Here is an 18,147-nt window from a genome sequence, read left to right as displayed (position 1 = left end):
TCAAATCCCCAGTACCAGATGGTTTCCAAGTGGCTGATAACATTGGAAGATAAGAGGTGAGGCATCTGCAAAGTACTCGAAGATTCAAGAACCGATCTTTCATGTTGGAAAATGGTACATGTCACTCCGCTGCTCGCTCAGTCGAGGTGGAGGGGTGGTCCCAGTGGGGTACAGTTGTTGGTGGGGGGGGGGGGGGGAGGAGGGAGAAGAGGAGAGAAAAACCAAGGAATTATAGACCAGTCATCCTAACATTTGTGGTCTAGAATTTAAAGGGGGAGGGAGAATGGGGGGGGAGGAGAGGGAGGGAGAGAGAGATGGGGGGAGGGAGGGAGAGAGAGATGGGGGGAGGGAGGGAGAGAGAGATGGGGGGAGGGAGGGAGAGAGAGATGGGGGGAGGGAGGGAGAGAGAGATGGGGGGAGGGAGGGAGAGAGAGATGGGGGGGGGAGGGAGAGAGAGATGGGGGGGGGAGGGAGAGAGAGATGGGGGGAGGGAGGGAGAGAGAGATGGGGGGAGGGAGGGAGAGAGAGATGGGGGGAGGGAGGGAGAGAGAGATGGGGGGAGGGAGGGAGAGAGAGATGGGGGGAGGGAGGGAGAGAGAGATGGGGGGAGGGAGGGAGAGAGAGATGGGGGGGAGGGAGGGAGAGAGAGATGGGGGGAGGGAGGGAGAGAGAGATGGGGGGAGGGAGGGAGAGAGAGATGGGGGGAGGGAGGGAGAGAGAGATGGGGGGAGGGAGGGAGAGAGAGATGGGGGGAGGGAGGGAGAGAGAGATGGGGGGAGGGAGGGAGAGAGAGATGGGGGGAGGGAGGGAGAGAGAGATGGGGGGAGGGAGGGAGAGAGAGATGGGGGGAGGGAGGGAGAGAGAGATGGGGGGAGGGAGGGAGAGAGAGATGGGGGGAGGAGGGAGAGAGAGATGGGGGGAGGGAGGGAGAGAGAGATGGGGGGAGGGAGGGAGAGAGAGATGGGGGGAGGGAGGGAGAGAGAGATGGGGGGAGGGAGGAGAGAGAGATGGGGGGAGGGAGGGAGAGAGAGATGGGGGGAGGGAGGGAGAGAGAGATGGGGGGAGGGAGGGAGAGAGAGATGGGGGGAGGGAGGGAGAGAGAGATGGGGGGAGGGAGGGAGAGAGAGATGGGGGGAGGGAGGGAGAGAGAGATGGGGGGAGGGAGGGAGAGAGAGATGGGGGGAGGGAGGGAGAGAGAGATGGGGGGAGGGAGGGAGAGAGAGATGGGGGAGGGAGGAGAGAGAGAGGGGGGAGGGAGGAGAGAGAGATGGGGGGAGGGAGGGAGAGAGAGATGGGGGGAGGGAGGGAGAGAGAGATGGGGGGAGGGAGGAGAGAGAGAGGGGGGGAGGGAGAGAGGGGGAGGGAGAGAGAGAGGGGGAGGAGGAGAGAGAGATGGGGGAGGGAGGAGAGAGAGAGGGGGGAGGGAGAGGAGGGAGGAGAGAGAGGGGGGAGGGAGGAGAGAGAGAGGGGGAGGGAGGAGAGAGAGAGGGGGGGAGGGAGGAGAGAGAGAGGGGGGAGGGAGAGAGAGGAGGAGAGGGGGTGAGGGAGAGAGAGAGAGGGGGAGGAGAGAGAGGAGAGGGGGAGGGAGGAGAGAGAGAGGGGGGAGGGAGGAGAGAGAGAGGGGGAGGGAGGAGAGAGAGAGGGGGTGGGAGAGAGAGAGGTGGGGAGGGAGGAGAGAGAGTGGGGGGGTGGAGTGAGAGTGGGGGAGGGAGAGGGAGGAGGGGAGAGAGAGAGAGGGGGTGGGAGAGAGAGAGTGAGGGGGAGGGAGGAGAGAGAGAGGGGGAGGGTGAGAGTGAGTGGGGGAGGGAGAGTGAGTGAGGGGGTGGGAGTGAGTGAGAGGGGTGGAGGGTGAGAGAGGGGGGAGGGTGAGAGTGAGAGGGGGGGGGGTGTGTGTGTGGAGGAGAGTGGGGGTGGGTGAGTGTGTGTGGGGTGGTGTGTGTGTGGGTGGTGTGTGTGTGTGGGTGTGTGTTGTGTGGTGAGTGTGTGAGGGGGTGGTGTGTGGTGTGGGTTTGTGTTGTTGGGTGTGTGTGTTGTTGTGGTGTGGGTGTGTTGTGGTGTGTTGTGTGTGTGGGGTGGGTGTGTTTGTGAGGGTTGGGTGTGTTGGGGTGGGTGTGTGTGTGTGGGGTGTGGTGTGAGTGAGTGGGGGTGGGGAGTGTGTGTTGGGGGTGGGTGTGTGTGTGTTGTGTTTGTGGTTTGTGTGTGTGTGTTGTTGGGTGTGTGTGGTGGGGTTGTTGGTGGTGTGTTGTGTGTGTGGGTGTTGTTGTGGGTGTTTGTGTGTGGGGTTGTGGTGTGTGTGTGTGTGGGGTGTTGTTTTGTGTGTTTGTTTGTTGTGGGTGTTGTGTGGGTGTGTGTTGTGTTGGGGTGGTGGTTGTTGTGTGGGTGTTGTGTTGTGGGTGGGTGTGTTGTGGTGTTGTGTGTGTTTGGTTGTTGTGTGGTGTGAGTGTTGGTGGTTGTGTGGGAGTTGTGTTGTTGAGTGTGTTGTGGGGATGTGTGTTTGGTGTGTTTGGGGTTTGTGTTGTGGGGGTTGTGTGTGTGTGGGTTGTGTGGAGTGAGTGTTTGGTTGTGAGAGGGTTGCTTGGGGAGGATATGTTAGAGCAAAATTAAAGGGTACTTAAGTTTGTAATTACTAGCCCTAAACATCTGCAGTGGTTTGAAATTGTATCTATTGAACAAATACAGCTATCATGATAACTGACTTGTGTGGATTTGTGTATTAGATACAATATGGTACATGATGTACTATTTCGGACGTCATCTATTCTTGGGGTTCAAAGGTCAAATAGCACATGTTGAAGGACTGTATCTGTAGAGACGGCTGAATAAAGTTTCTGAAGCAAAAGGTAAATCTCATCATTACCAGAGGATCTAACAGCAACTTTAAAACATTCGATATTAAATGCTGGTTTTGCAATGCTAATGGTGGAATGATACAACACAGCAGCAACTTTGGATATTCGCATATTTAACAGCCATCTGCCTCACATCTGAAGTTACTCTACTATTTATGAATAAATAACAGCTTTCCACATTTCCCTCAGTTATTTTGACAGCAAAATCTGGCCATTTCTTATTGTGAAGAGGAAAGACAGGATATCAGCTGTATTTTATGCTGAGCAGTTCAAAGACATAAGCATTGATTTTGAACTCTCTTGCTCAGCCAGAGTGATGGAGGGATTGGGGTTAAGATTAGGCCGAGTTAATTTATAAGCCTTAGGCTGCCCATTCCCACACAGCATGGTTTCACCTTTACCATCTTTCAATTTGAACAAGGCTCCCAATTACAGGAAAGCTTACTTTAAATTGAAAAGTTACATCCCAATGACATCATTGTGCCACATGCTTCAGCATCGAACCGTGGATGCCCACACTGCCTGAAATGCGATAGCTGGACCACTATGGGAGGAGACCCAGGCAAACTTAGCATTATTATTGAGCGCCCCTTGGGCCAGGAATGGCACAAGTGCTCCCCCCGAGGCCCAGCAAGGAGTCCTCAAGCCTCTCGAGATTTGCCTCTCCATCGGCACACTAGCATTAGAAGGCAAACACCTTGTCCAGTGCTAGAAACAGGCCCTTCGGCCCAACGCGTCTGCGCCGACCATCAAGCACCCATCCTAACTAATCCTATTTCCCCGCACTTGGCCCATCGCCTTGTATGTTATGGCGTTTCAAGTGCTCATCTAAATAATTCTTGAATGTCGTGAATGTTCCTGCCTCTACCACCTCTTCAGAGTGTGTTCCAGATTCCAACCACCCGCTGGTGAAAAAACAATTCTCAATTCCCCTCTAAACCTTCTGCCCCTTACCTTAAATCTATGCCCCCTCGTTACTGACCCCTCCGTTAAGGGAAAAAGTTTCCTCCTATCTAACCTATTAATGCCCCTCATAATTTTGTATACCTCAATCAGGTCCCCCCTCAGCCTTCTCTGCTCCAAAGAAAACAATCCCAGCCTATCCAGTCTGTCTTCATAGCTGAAATGCTCCAGCCAGGCAACATCCTGGTGAACCTCCTCTGCACCCTCTCCAGTGCAATCACATCCTTCTTATAGTGTGATGCCCAGAACTGTACACAGTACTCCAGCTGTGGCCGAACTAGCAGTTTATACACCTCCATGATAACCTCCCTACCCTTATATTCTCTGCCTCGGCTAATAAAGGCAAGTATCCCATATGCCTTCCTAATCACTTTAGCTACCTGTGCTGCTGCCTTCAGTGATCTATGGACAAGTACACCAAGGTCCCTCTGATCTTCTGTACTTCCTAGGGTCCTATCATCCATTGTATATTCCCTTGCCTTGTTGGACCTCCCAAAGTGCATCATCTCACACTTCTCAGGATTAAATTCCATTTGCCACTGCTCTGCCCATCTATATCGTCCTGTAGTCCAAGGCTTTCCTCCTCACTATTTATGACACCACCAATTTTCGTGTCATCTGCGAACTTACTGATCATACCTCCTATATTCACGTCTAAGTCATTAATGTACACTACAAACAGTAAGGTCCCAGCACCGATCCCTGCAGTACACCACTGGTCACAGGCCTCCATTCACAGAAACAACCCTCTACCATCACCCTCTGCCTCCTGCCACTAAGCCAATTTTGAATCCAATTTGCCAAATTACCCTGGATCCCATAGGCTTTTACTTTCTTAACTAATCTCCCTATCAAAAGCCTTACTGAAGTCCATGTAGACGACATCAACTGCTTTACCCTCACCTACACATCTAGTCACCTCCTCGAAAAATTCAATCAAATTTGTTAGACATAATCTCCCCCTGACAAAGCCATGCTGACTATCCCTGATTAATCCCTGCCTCTCCAAGTGGAGATTAATCCTGTCTCAGATTTTTTTCCAAAAGTTTCCCTACCACTGATGTTAGACTCGCCGGCCTGTAATTGACTGGTCTATCCCCGCTACCCTTCTTGATTAATGGTACCACATTCGCTGTCCTCCAGTCCTCTGGTGGAGATGTGGCCGGAGAGGATCTGAAAATTTGTGTCAGAACCCCCGCTATCTCCTCCCTGCCTCACATAGCAGCCTGGGATACATCTCATCTGGGCCAGGGGATTTATCCACCTTTAAAGCCTGCTAATACAGCTAATACTTCCTCCTTTACAATGCTAATTTGATCAAGTATATCACAATCGCCCTTCCTGATTACTACACCTACATCGTCCCTCTCCATAGTGAACAAAGATGAAAAGTATTCATTCAAAACCTCTCCTATGTCCTCCGGCTCCACACACAGATTGCCTCTTTGATCACTAATGGGCCCCACTTTTTTCCTGGTTATCCTCTTGCCCCTAACATACTTATAAAAAGCCTTAGGATTTTCCTTTATCTTGTCTGACAGTGATTTTTCATGCCCCCTCTTCGCTGTCCTAATTACTTTATAAGTACGCCCCCTACACTTTCTATACTCCTTTAGGGCCTCCACTACTTTCAGCACTCAATCTGCCATACGCGTCCTTTTTTCTCCTTATCCAATCCTCTATATCCCTTGACATCCAAGGTTCCCTTGACCTGTTGGTCCTACTCTTCACCTTTACAGGAACATGCTGCACCTGAACCCTCACAATTTCCCTTCTAAATGACTCCCACTGGTCTGATGTAGACTTTCCTATAAGCTGCTGCTCCCAGTTCACTTTGGCCAGATCCTGTTTTACCATATTGAAATCTGCCTTCCCCCAATTCAGTACTCTTATTTCCAGTTCCTCTATGTCCTTTTCCATAACAACCTTAAATCTTAGAGCTTTGGTCACTATACCTGAAATGCTCCCCCACTGCCACTTTTACCACTTGTCCGGCTTCATTCCCTAGGATTAGGTCCAGTACTGTCAGTATATTTAAATGAGGCCCAGATGTTAAAGTGGCCCAGTCCTGATGTTGAGCTCCCTGTGGAGTTTTCCCTCCTGCACCTTGCCCATCGCAAAATCCCACCTCACTTCCAGTAATATTCAAACCATGGTGTGAATACAATAAAGTCAGTTATAAAATATCCCTCATCTTCACAATTCAAGTATAGAAACACCAACACTGTGCATTTTAGGGTTCCAGTTCATTTGCTTGCATTGAAAAAAATTGTGTCAAGGAACAAAGTTCTCCAGAAATATAAGCACACCTGATGTTTTGGATTGCCATCGACTAACGTAACCTTTTAGAGTCATAGGTCATTTATGGCACAGAAGGAGACCATTTGGCCCATTGAGTCCATGTCAACTCTCCACAGAGCAATCCAGTCAGTCCCACTACCCCACTCGATCCCATAAGACCTGCAAGTTTATTTCCTTCAAGTGCCCATCCAATTTTCTCTTGAAGTCACTGATTGTCTCCACTTCCACCACCCTCGTGGGCAGTGAGTTCCAGGTCATTAACACTCACTGCGTAAAAAAGTTCTTCCTCACATTCCCCTGCATCTCTTCCCAAAATCTTCAATCTGTGTCCCCTTGTCCTTGTACCATTAGTTAATGGTAACATATTTTCCTTGTCTATCTTATCTAAGCCTGTCAAAATCTTGTATACCTCTATCAAATCTCCCTCAGTCTCCTTTGCTCCAGAGAGAGCAACCCCAGCTATTCCAACCTAACCTTGGAACTAAAATCCCCCATCCCTAGAACCATTCTGGTAAATCTCCTCTGCATCTTCTCAAGGACCCTCACATCTTTCCTGAAGTGCGGTGACCAGATCGGAGGGCAATACTCTAGTTGTGGCCTAACTAGCGCTTTATAAAGGTTCAGCATAACTTCCCTGATTTTGTATTCTATGCCTCTAATTATGAAGCCCAATATCCCATGTGCCTTGCAAACTATTCTCTCAACATGTCTGCCACCTTCAAAGATCGATGCACATACACCCCGAGTTCCCTCTATTCCTGCACACTGTCATGCTTACGAGAAATACGACAACAAAAACAGACTAAAACTAAAAAGTGTTATAAAAATTGACTTTGCCTTTTCAAGAAAATGGATAATGTGGCAAAAGATGACCGCATGTGTATCCCAACAGAGGCGAGGTGTAACAATCTTTTACCTTAAAAGGTAGCAGCCCTCAAAAAGAGGGAGTAGGAGAGGGAGCCAAGAAGCTTATTTCCAGCTAAGGGACTGGGAGAAATCCAGCAAGCCAGAAGGGAAGCGGCCTGCTGTAAAATTCTGCATCTTTACTATGTAGATTTGAATTGAAGGGGATTTGTAAAAGTGTATTCAACATGCTTACAGTGACTCCCAAAAACTTGCCTCACCTCAAAACCACCTCCCCTTTTCCTCTCTGTCTCTTATGTGCATCTGAGTGAATGCGTGAGTAGATACGGTTACGACAAGTTTGTGATCAGGCATATTGATCAATTGATTTTCTGTTTTAAACCTACAAGAAAATCTGTTGCTGTCTGTTTTTTTAACAAATAAAACAAAGGGGTTAAACAAAATAACAAAAAACACTTGCTGCGGTCAGGTGGGAGTTGAACAGTGGGAACCACCCACACACCTCACCACATGGTCGTAGCAACACTCTTTAGAACTGCGTCACTAAGTCTATATTGCCTCACCCTGTCCCTTCCACCAAAATCCATCACCTCATATTCCTCTGTATTAAATTCCATCTGTCACATCTGCCCATTCTGCTAGCCTATAAATGTCCTGTTGCAGGCAGTTCATATCATCCTGTTTGCAATTCCTCCAAGTTTGGTATCAAGGGATTCTACTCTGTATTCCAAGATTCAAATCATTTATATATAGCAAAAAAAAAAGCAGTGGTCCCAGCATTGACCTTTGGGGAACACCACTGTTTTTCGGACTGAAGGATGGTAGACAACCATTTACGATGACTTGCTGTTTCCTGTCCTTAAGCCAATTTTTTTTATCCAACTCCATGAGCCTTGACTTGCTTAACCAGCGTGTTGTGCTACTTGGTCGAACGCTTTCTTAAAATCCATGGAGACCACATCCATCACATTTCCTTCAATCAACCTTCTCTATTATTTCATCAAAAATTAAATTAGATTAGTCAAGCATGATCTGCCTTTTACAAATCCAGGCTAGCAATTCTTCATTAACCCAATCCTCTCCAAGTGCCTGTTGATTTTTTTTTTCCCTGATCGCTTCTAAAACCTTACCCACCACTGATGTTAAACTAACTGGCCTGTACTTGCTAGGGCTGTCCTTACACCCTTACTTGAATAAGGGTGCCAGATTTGCCACTCTCAAATCTTCTGGAACCTACCCCACATCCAGGGAAGATTGGAAGATTATGGCAAGCCCTTCCATTATCTCCATCTCCACTTCCTTTAGCAACCTGGGAATGCAAACCATCCAGACCAGGTGGCATATCTACCCCGAAACATCCAGTACCACCTCACTCTGAAATTTTACCTTATCCATTGCCTCTACTCTCTCGGGTTCTACCATTAATTTGTCAGTTTCCTCTTCCTTAGTAAACATCGATTTAAAGTACTCATTAAATATTCTGGCCTTGCCCTGTGCCTCTAAGCATATATTATTCTGTTTGTCCCCAATAGGCCCCACTCCACCCCTTATTATCTACATGTCGATAGAAGATCTTTAGGTTCCCTTTTATGTTGATTGCCATTCTATTCTCATTCGGTTTGCCAGTCTTATTTTACTCTTCACCTCCCCTCTCAACTTATTGTATTTGGCCTGGTCCTCACTTCAATTCACCTGACATGCATCATACACCCTCTTTTTTTGTTTCATCATAATCTCCATCTCCCTCGTCATGCAAGGAGCCCTGTTTTTGGCTGCCCTACGTTCCGCCCTTGCTGAAATGTACCTAGCCTGTACCTGAAGTATCTCTTCCTTAAAGATAACCCATTGTTCCGATATATTTTTTCCGGTCAGTCCTTGGTGGCATTTTACACTGGCTAGTTACCTTCTCATCACATTGTAACGAGCCCTCTTCCAAGCCAGCCATTCTAACTTATATCCTTCCTGACTTTTCTGCATTACGAGTCTATACCTTATGATATGATCATCACGTTTACTCAAGTGCTCCCCCACAGACACTTGGTCCACTTGGCCCACCTCATTTCCCAGCACTAGATCCAGCAATGCCTCCTTTCTAGTGGGGCTGAGAACATACTGGTCAAGGAAGTTCTCTTGAACACATTTCAGAAATGCCTCCCCCTCCTTTGCTTTTACTCTAAAATTATCCCAATTTAATTTGGGTAATTGAAGTCCCCCAGTTTCAACACTATTGTTCCTGCTCCGCAATTTCCCTGCAGATTTGCTCATCTCATTATTTGGAGGTTTATAGAATACCCCAAGTAACTTGATCATACCCGTTCTGCTTCTCAACTCTAACCATATGGATTTGTCCTTGCCCCCTCAAGGACATCCTCTCTTTCCAAGACTGCAATGTCTTCCCTAATTAGTACTGTCACTCCACCTTCCCTTTTTTACCACGGCGTGTGGTAAGTCCATTGAGGTGAAGAAGGAGCAGCGGGACCCTAGGGAAGCCTTGGGAAAAGGTGCCCCAAACACCCAAAAAATCCACGAACGGCTCCTCGACCGCAACTTCAAAGCGCCCGCGGGAGATGGCTTGGAGAGCATCTGCAGCGCACTGTCGGCAATGCTGTATGCCTTTACATAAACCACATCAAAAAACCCATAGCGAATGTAATCACCTCTGTAAGTCCGCCAAAAGATGCTTCACCTCCCAAAGGACGCGGATGAGCTTTCCGGACGTCGATGGTGGGCACTGAGGAAATGGCTTATTACCTGCACCCGCTTTCACCCCCCTCCCTTTCCCCCCTTCCACCCCCCGTCCCCTTCCCTGCTCCACCCTCTCAGCTCACCCCCTCACAACCCCGTCCCAGCTCCCCCCCTCGCACCATCTTTCCCCTGCACCCCCCCACCCCCTTACAGCCCCCTTCCCAGCTCCCCCTCGCACCCCCCTCCCTCCACCCCTCCCATCCCCTCCTCCCACTGGCATCATCCTACACCCGTGTAGGGGCCCTAACAACCCCACTGCCTTGTGGGCATCTCGGGAGAGACCAAGGCTAAGGGAGTAAACCCCAACAGATAATCCGGAGCGGAACCCCACAGGCGGTCATGTGTGACCTTTGGCATGTTTCCAGCAGTTCCTGCAGCCATACCGGTGCCAAACATCGTGCTCTGCACTCCTTTGGACCCCACCAGAAAGGCCGAGAGGGGGGTTTTGATGACTGGGCAACTCTCAACCTCCGTAAATTCGCCCAGGCATGCACCATGGAGAGGTCACTCCATAGTTGCCTCACAGCGACTGAAACAACACGAAAGGCAGCAGTTACGGGTTATAACTCCAGATAAATTGGCGTAGAAACTGGGCACCACGGGTTGCCTTTGTTGGTGGGAGAGGTCATTGCACCTCACTGGACAGCTACCGCCCGCCTCAAACCGAGCAGCCCCCGGTCAATAAGGTTCTGTCCCGCCACAGTCCACCTGCTTCAATGGGTGCTTGGAGCTCAGGGTCATTGCCCAAAAGGTGGACTGATACACCGCACCAAACAACACGAAAAAAGGAAAGAAGCTTTGCAAGCTGGAACGTCAGAACTATGTGTCCTGGCCTGTCGGAAGACCTTACAAAAATCAACCATTCTCAGAAGACCGCCATCATTAACAACGAGCTCAGTAGACTCAATGTAGACATTGCAACACTTCATGAGACACGCCTCCCCGCGAGTGGATCTCTAGCAGAGCAAGACTACACCTTCTTCTGGCAGGGCAGGGATCCTGAAGAACCAAGACAGCATGGAGTGGGATTCGCCATCAGAAACTCCTTGCTCAGCATTATAGAGCCTCCCTCAAATGACTCGGCACGCATACTGTCCATCCGACAGTTCACCCCCTCTGGTCCAGTACACCTACTCAGCACCGATGCTGCAACACTCTGCTCCCCACCTGAAGCTAAAGATCAGTTCTACGAGGAACTCCATAACATCATTAGCAGCATCCCCAACACCTATTCCTGCTGGGGGACTTTAATGCCAGGGTTGGGGCCGACTATGACGCATGGCCCTCCTGCCTTGGGCGCTATGGCATTGGAAAGATGAAAGAGAACGGGCAGAGACTGCTTGAGTTGTGTACCTATTATAACCTCTGCATCACCAACTCGTTCTTTCACACTCAACCCTGTCACCAGGTTTCTTGGAGGCACCCAAGATCACGTCGTTGGCACCAGCTGGACCTCATTGTCACAAGGCGAGTCTCTTTCAACAGCGTTCAAATCATACGCAGCTTCCACAGTGCGGACTGCGACACCGACCACTCCCTGGTGTGCAGCAAGGTTAGACTCAGACCAAAGAAGCTGCATCATCCCAAGCAGAAGGGCCACCCGTGCATCAACACGAGCGGAATTTCTCACCCACAGCTGTTACAAAAATTTCTAAATTCACTTATAACAGCCCTTCAAAACACTCCCACAGGGGATGCTGAGACCAAGTGGGCCCACATCAGAGACGCCATCTATGAGTCAGCTTTGACCACCTACGGCAAAAGTGCGAAGAGAAATGCAGACTGGTTTCAATCTCATAATTAAGAGCTGGAACCTGTCATAGCCGCTAAGCGCATTGCACTGTTGAACTACAAGAAAGCCCCCAGCGAGTTAACATCCGCAGCACTTAAAGCAGCCAGAAGCACTGCACAAAGAACAGCCAGGCGTTGCGCAAACGACTACTGGCTACACCTATGCAGTCATATTCAGCTGGCCTCAGACACCGGAAACATCAGAGGAATGTATGATGGCATTAAGAGAGCTCTTGGGCCAACCATCAAGAAGATCGCCCCCCTCAAATCTAAAACAGGGGACATAATCACTGACCAACACAAACAAATGGACCGCTGGGTTGAGCACTACCTAGAACTGTACTCCAGGGAGAATGTTGTCACTGAGACTGCCCTCAATGCAGCCCAGCCTCTACCAGTCATGGATGAGCTGGACATACAGCCAACCAAATCGGAACTCAGTGATGCCATTGATTCTCTAGCCAGCGGAAAAGCCCCTGGGAAGGACAGCATTACCCCTGAAATAATCAAGAGTGCCAAGCCTGCTATACTCTCAGCACTACATGAACTGCTATGCTTGTGCTGGGACGAGGGAGCAGTACCCCAGGACATGCGCGATGCCAATATCATCACCCTCTATAAAAACAAAGGTGACCGCGGTGACTGCAACAACTACCGTGGAATCTCCCTGCTCAGCATATTGGGGAAAGTCTTCGCTCGAGTCGTTTTAAACAGGCTCCAGAAGCTGGCTGAGCATGTCTACCCTGAGGCACAGTGTGGCTTTCGAGCAGAGAGATCCACCATTGACATGCTGTTCTCCCTTCGTCAGCAACAGGAGAAATGCCGCGAACAACAGATGCCCCTCTACGTTGCTTTCATTGATCTCACCAAAGCCTTTGACCTCGTCAGCAGACGTGGTCTCTTCAGACTACTAGAAAAGATTGGATGCCCACCAAAAGCTACTAAGTATCATCACCTCATTCCATGACAATATGAAAGGCACAATTCAACATGGTGGCTCCTCATCAGAGCCCTTTCCTATCCTGAGTGGCGTGAAACTGGGCTGTGTTCTCGCACCCACACTTTTTGGGATTTTCTTCTCCCTGCTGCTTTCACATTCGTTCAAGTCCTCTGAAGAAAGAATTTTCCTCCACACAAGACCAGGGGGCAGGTTGTTCAACCTTGCCCGTCGAAGAGCGAAGTCCAAAGTACGGAAAGTCCTCATCAGCGAACTCCTGTTTGCTGACGATGCTGCTTTAACATCTCACACTAAAGAGTGCCTGCAGAGTCTCATCGACAGGTTTGCGGCTGCTTGCAATGAATTTGGCCTAACCATCAGCCTCAAGAAAACGAACATCATGGGACAGGACGTCAGAAATGCTCCATCCATCAATATTGGCGACCACGCTCTGGAAGTGGTTCAAGAGTTCACCTACCTAGGCTCAACTATCACCAGTAACCTGTCTCATGATGCAGAATTCAACAAGCGCATGGGAAAGGCTTCCACTGCTATGTCCAGACTGGTCAAGAGAGTGTGGGAAAATGGCGCACTGACACAGAACACAAAAGTCCGAGTGTATCAAGCCTGTGTCCTCAGTACCTAGCTCTATGGCAGCGAGGCCTGGGCAACGTATGTCAGCCAAGAGCGACGTCTCAATTCATTCCATCTTCGCTGCCTCCGGAGAATACTTGGCATCAGGTGGCAGGACCGTATCTCCAACACAGAAGTCCTCGAGGCGGCCAACATCCCCAGCTTATACACACTACTGAGTCAGCGGCGCTCGAGATGGCTCAGCCATGCGAGCCGCATGGAAGATGGTAGGATCCCCAAAGACACATTGTACAGCGAGCTCACCTGGTATCAGACCCACCGGCCGTCCATGTCTCCGCTTTAAAGACGTCTGCAAACGCGACATGAAGTCCTGTGACATTGATCACAAGTCGTGGCAGTCAGTTGCCAGCGTTCGCCAGAGCTGGCGGGCAACCATAAAGGCGGGGCTAAAGTGTGGCGAGTCGAAGAGACTTAGCAGTTGGCAGGAAAAAAAGAGAGGCGCAAGGGGAGAGCCAACTGTGTAACAGCCCCGACAAACAAATTTTTCTGCAGCACCTGTGGAAGAGCCTGTCACTCTAGAATTGGCGCTGCTCCACACACCACTGACCACCTCCAGGCGCTTACCCATTGTCTCTCGAGATAAGGAGGCCAAAGGAACTCCACCTTCCCTTTTTTCTTCTCTAACATCAGAGGAATGTATGATGGCATGAAGAGAGCTCTTGGGCCAACCATCAAGAAGATCAGCCCCCTCAAATCTAAATCGGGGGACATAATCACTGACCAACGCAAACAGATGGACCGCTGGGTTGAGCACTACCTAGAACTGTACTCCAGGGAGAATGCTGTCACTGAGACTGCCCTCAATGCAGCCCAGCCTCTACCAGTCATGGATGAGCTGGACATACAGCCAACCAAATCGGAACTCAGTGATGCCATTGATTCCCTAGCCAGCGGAAAAGCCCCTGGGAAGGACAGCATTACCCCTGAAATAATCAAGAGTGCCAAGCCTGCTATACTCTCAGCACTACATGAACTGCTATGCCTGTGCTGGGACGAGGGAGCAGTACCCCAGGACATGCGCGATGCCAACATCATCACCCTCTATAAAAACAAAGGTGACCGCGGTGACTGCAACAACTACCGTGGAATCTCCCTGCTCAGCATAGTGGGGAAAGTCTTTGCTCGAGTCGCTCTGAACAGGCTCCAGAAGCTGGCCGAGCGCGTCTACCCTGAGGCACAGTGTGGCTTTCGTGCAGAGAGATCGACTATTGACATGCTGTTCTCCCTTCGTCAGATACAGGAGAAATGCCGTGAACAACAGATGCCCCTCTACATTGCTCTCATTGATCTCACCAAAGCCTTTGACCTCGTCAGCAGACGTGGTCTCTTCAGACTACTAGAAAAGATCGGATGTCCACCAAAGCTACTAAGTATCATCACCTCATTCCATGACAATATGAAAGGCACAATTCAACATGGTGACTCCTCATCAGAGCCCTTTCCTATCCTGAGTGGTGTGAAACAGGGCTGCGTTCTCGCACCCACACTTTTTGGGATTTTCTTCTCCCTGCTGCTTTCACATGCGTTCAAATCCTCTGAAGAAGGAATTTTCCTCCACACAAGATCAGGGGGCAGGTTGTTCAAACTTGCCCGTCTAAGAGCGAAGTCCAAAGTACGGAAAGTCCTCATCAGAGAACTCCTCTTTGCTGACGATGCTGCTTTAACATCTCACACTGAAGAATGCCTGCAGAGTCTCATCGACAGGTTTGCGTCTGCCTGCAATGAATTTGGCCTAACCATCAGCCTCAAGAAAACGAACATCATGGGGCAGGATGTCAGAAATGCTCCATCCATCAATATTGGCGACCACGCTCTGGAAGTGGTTCAAGAGTTCACCTACCTAGGCTCAACTATCACCAGTAACCTGTCTCTAGATGCAGAAATCAACAAGCGCATGGGTAAGGCTTCCACTGCTATGTCCAGACTGGCCAAGAGAGTGTGGGAAAATGGCGCACTGACACGGAACACAAAAGTCCGAGTGTATCAGGCCTGTGTCCTCAGTACCTTGCTCTACGGCAGCGAGGCCTGGACAACGTATGCCAGCCAAGAGCGACGTCTCAATTCATTCCATCTTCGCTGCCTTCGGAGAATACTTGGCATCAGGTGGCAGGACTATATCTCCAACACAGAAGTCCTTGAAGCGGCCAACACCCCCAGCTTATACACACTACTGAGTCAGCGGCGCTTGAGATGGCTTGGCCATGTGAGCCGCATGGAAGATGGCAGGATCCCCAAAGACACATTGTACAGCGAGCTCGCCACTGGTATCAGACCCACCGGCCGTCCATGTCTCCGTTATAAAGACGTCTGCAAACGCGACATGAAATCGTGTGACATTGATCACAAGTCGTGGGAGTCAGTTGCCAGCATTCGCCAGAGCTGGCGGGCAGCCATAAAGACAGGGCTAAATTGTGGCGAGTCGAAGAGACTTAGTAGTTGGCAGGAAAAAAGACAGAGGCGCAAGGGGAGAGCCAACTGTGCAACAGCCCCAACAAACAAATTTCTCTGCAGCACCTGTGGAAGAGCCTGTCACTCCAGAATTGGCCTTTATAGCCACTCCAGGCGCTGCTTCACAAACCACTGACCACCTCCAGGCGCTTACCCATTGTCTCTCGAGATAAGGAGGCCCAAAAGAAAGAAAAGAAAAAGATCTTTTCTAAACACTTTATATCCTTGTATATTAAGCGCCCAGTCTTTTTAAGGCATGTTTCCGTTATTGCCACTACATCATATGCCCATTTGGCTATTTGTGCTTGTCGCTCACCAACCTTATTTACCACACTGTGTGTTTACATACATGCATTGTAATTCTCAGTCCATTCCCATCTAATACAGAACTATACTCCCTTCTCCAGTACTATCTAACACTCTCACATTACACACCTTATTCCTCCTTTCTGGTTAACATGTCAAGACAGCAGCATAGTGCTCTTAAGAACATAAACTGTATTTTGTAAACAGAAATTTCTTTCCAGACTCTGTGATTGGCAAAATATTAACGTGCACAAGGACAACATGTTATTTTTCACCCTCTGTAGCCTTGTCACTCTGAGCTATACAGCTCAGACTTGCATATGCTCTGTACTGTACTGACTCAGGCCTCGTTGGCTTCCAGCACCCCCCTTCCCCCACGGCCAAACCTACTCCTAACCCACTAATAGAGCCATTAGTCTCAGTCCCATATTCAAATACTCTCCTAACAACAAGTCCATGTTGCCACCTTCCTCCCTGATCACCATCCCCATAACTGCTCACTGCTCAGTGATTTTTGCATCTGTGAAGTGCTTTGGGGCATTTCATGTGAGTTCAAGTTGTTGGTATTTGATTTTAACGAATGGCACTATGTAGCAGGATTACTACCATGGACTGCTTCAAAGAACAAATGTCCGTGCGAAAGAACAGAAGTTCGTCACAGTTCCGAGTTCACTTAAAATTCCTCAGCACCAATCAAAACTAGCGAACTGATTCCTGCTGTGAAAAATGTCTGAAATCTTGAATAACTACAACTTGAGTTGGTAATACTGGATCTTAGTGTTATCACCACTACTTCCACTTTGCGGTTCTATTATTCAAGGCACTTATGCAATTCATTCTAATATTTATTCAGGAAGACGAGGGGAGAAGTCGAGTGGGAGGGGCGAAAAGAAATGATCGTTTACACCTGTCAAATAAAAAAAAAATCAGCTTGAAAATATGATTCACCGTTTCTTAAAGGATTTACGGAAAGTCACAACACTGCAAGTGCAGTGTTTGTGAATATTCACAATCAGTTGTCGGTACCGTAAATCAAGTCAGACACTTTAATTTCCTAATTATTTCAGAGTTTGGACGATGCATTTACTGGAGTTAAAGTGAAAAAGTGGTGCAAAAACAATGAAACAACTGAGTTTTCAGGAAAGTGAAAGTGTGAGGTATCCACTTACTGGCTCTTTCTTTCTGTTGCTCTCAGGTTGCTGCAGTTTCTTGGAGTTGGTGAGGCTTGGGCTCCAGGTGATGATTTTGTGATCTCCTACAGGGCTGCTGTCTACTTTGATGAGCCTATGTTTTGAGGAGGTATATTTGGCGGTGGATGAGGAGCCCGCTTTCCTCTCACTGTTGCTCCTGTATAGGAGCGGGGCAGCGGGTGCAATGATCCGTCTCTCGGCCTTTCTGTGCTCCTCGGGCTGCTCCTGACACATGGCTCGGAGTCGGCGGAGGCTGGAGCCCGGCCCGTTGTTATAGGGATCTTCAAAGTCCTTCTCTTTTTGCAGCCTGTAGGCTCTCATGACATCGCTCTCCTGATGGGCCGAGTCGCTGCTGCTTTTCTTCCTGCTGTAGTCGGGTTTGGGCGGCGGAGGGGAATTCTTTCCCTTATGATTCCCAAAGTTAAAATACTCCCTCAGCCACTTGGCCATCTTCACTCCTTCTCCAAGTCCCTGCTGCCTTTCCCCGAGTGTCTGGAACTTTCCCGGCCAGCGGGGCCTTTCACTCACTCATGGCCAACTTTACTCCACACTCACTTCCTCCTGTTCCTCAGGCGCTACCTCCCTCCATCCACACTCACACTCTCTCTCACTCACTCTCACTCACTCCCACGCTCTCTCTCTCTCCACAAGTGCTAACGGCCGCTGGCATTTCCTGTGCTCTCACCGCCCGCTCCGGCTCAGCCAACCAGCAAGGCTGGCCTGTCAGGTGGAGGGGGAGGGGCCAGGTGAACAGGGGGAGGGTCAAGGTGTCGGACGGGGCGGAGGAACAGGGCGAGGGAGGGACTGCGAGGGGGCGGGATCAGGGGGATGGGCGGGGCCAGGAGAACAGGGCGTGGGAGGGGGCGGGATCAGTGGAACAGGGGGCAGGGCCAGGTGAGGGGGTCTGGACCCGAGGATAGTGCGGTGGAGCTGGCGGACGGGACCGGGGACCGGGGGCCGGGAGGGGAGAGCCAAGTGTCCATCTGTTCTGTGTCTGCTGAATAAACACAGAGCTCGAGGGAAGGGAACTGAATGTCAGCCCCTTCGTAATTTGTGTTTGTAGCCATGCTGGAGAGTGTGATAATGGGGAGGGGAATTG

General features: G+C 49.7%; 1 protein-coding gene across 2 annotated transcripts in view; it reads right to left on the bottom strand.

The window, feature by feature from the left end:
• Window positions 1-17,781, bottom strand: part of LOC137369475 (SH2 domain-containing adapter protein B-like) — a 1,226,906-nt gene extending 1,209,125 nt beyond the window's left edge. For both annotated transcript variants that reach the window (XM_068030757.1, XM_068030758.1), the window contains exon 1: window positions 17,028-17,781. In XM_068030757.1, the coding sequence (XP_067886858.1) occupies window positions 17,028-17,498 (471 nt within the window). In that variant the 5' untranslated portion in view covers window positions 17,499-17,781. The remainder of the gene's footprint in view (window positions 1-17,027) is intronic.
• Window positions 17,782-18,147: the final 366 nt, after the last annotated feature.

Source organism: Heterodontus francisci, chromosome 4 (assembly GCF_036365525.1).
Source record: "Heterodontus francisci isolate sHetFra1 chromosome 4, sHetFra1.hap1, whole genome shotgun sequence".
NCBI lineage: Eukaryota > Metazoa > Chordata > Chondrichthyes > Heterodontiformes > Heterodontidae > Heterodontus > Heterodontus francisci.
Note: the sequence above shows the minus strand (reverse complement) of the source record. Positions and strands in the feature narration are given on the sequence as shown.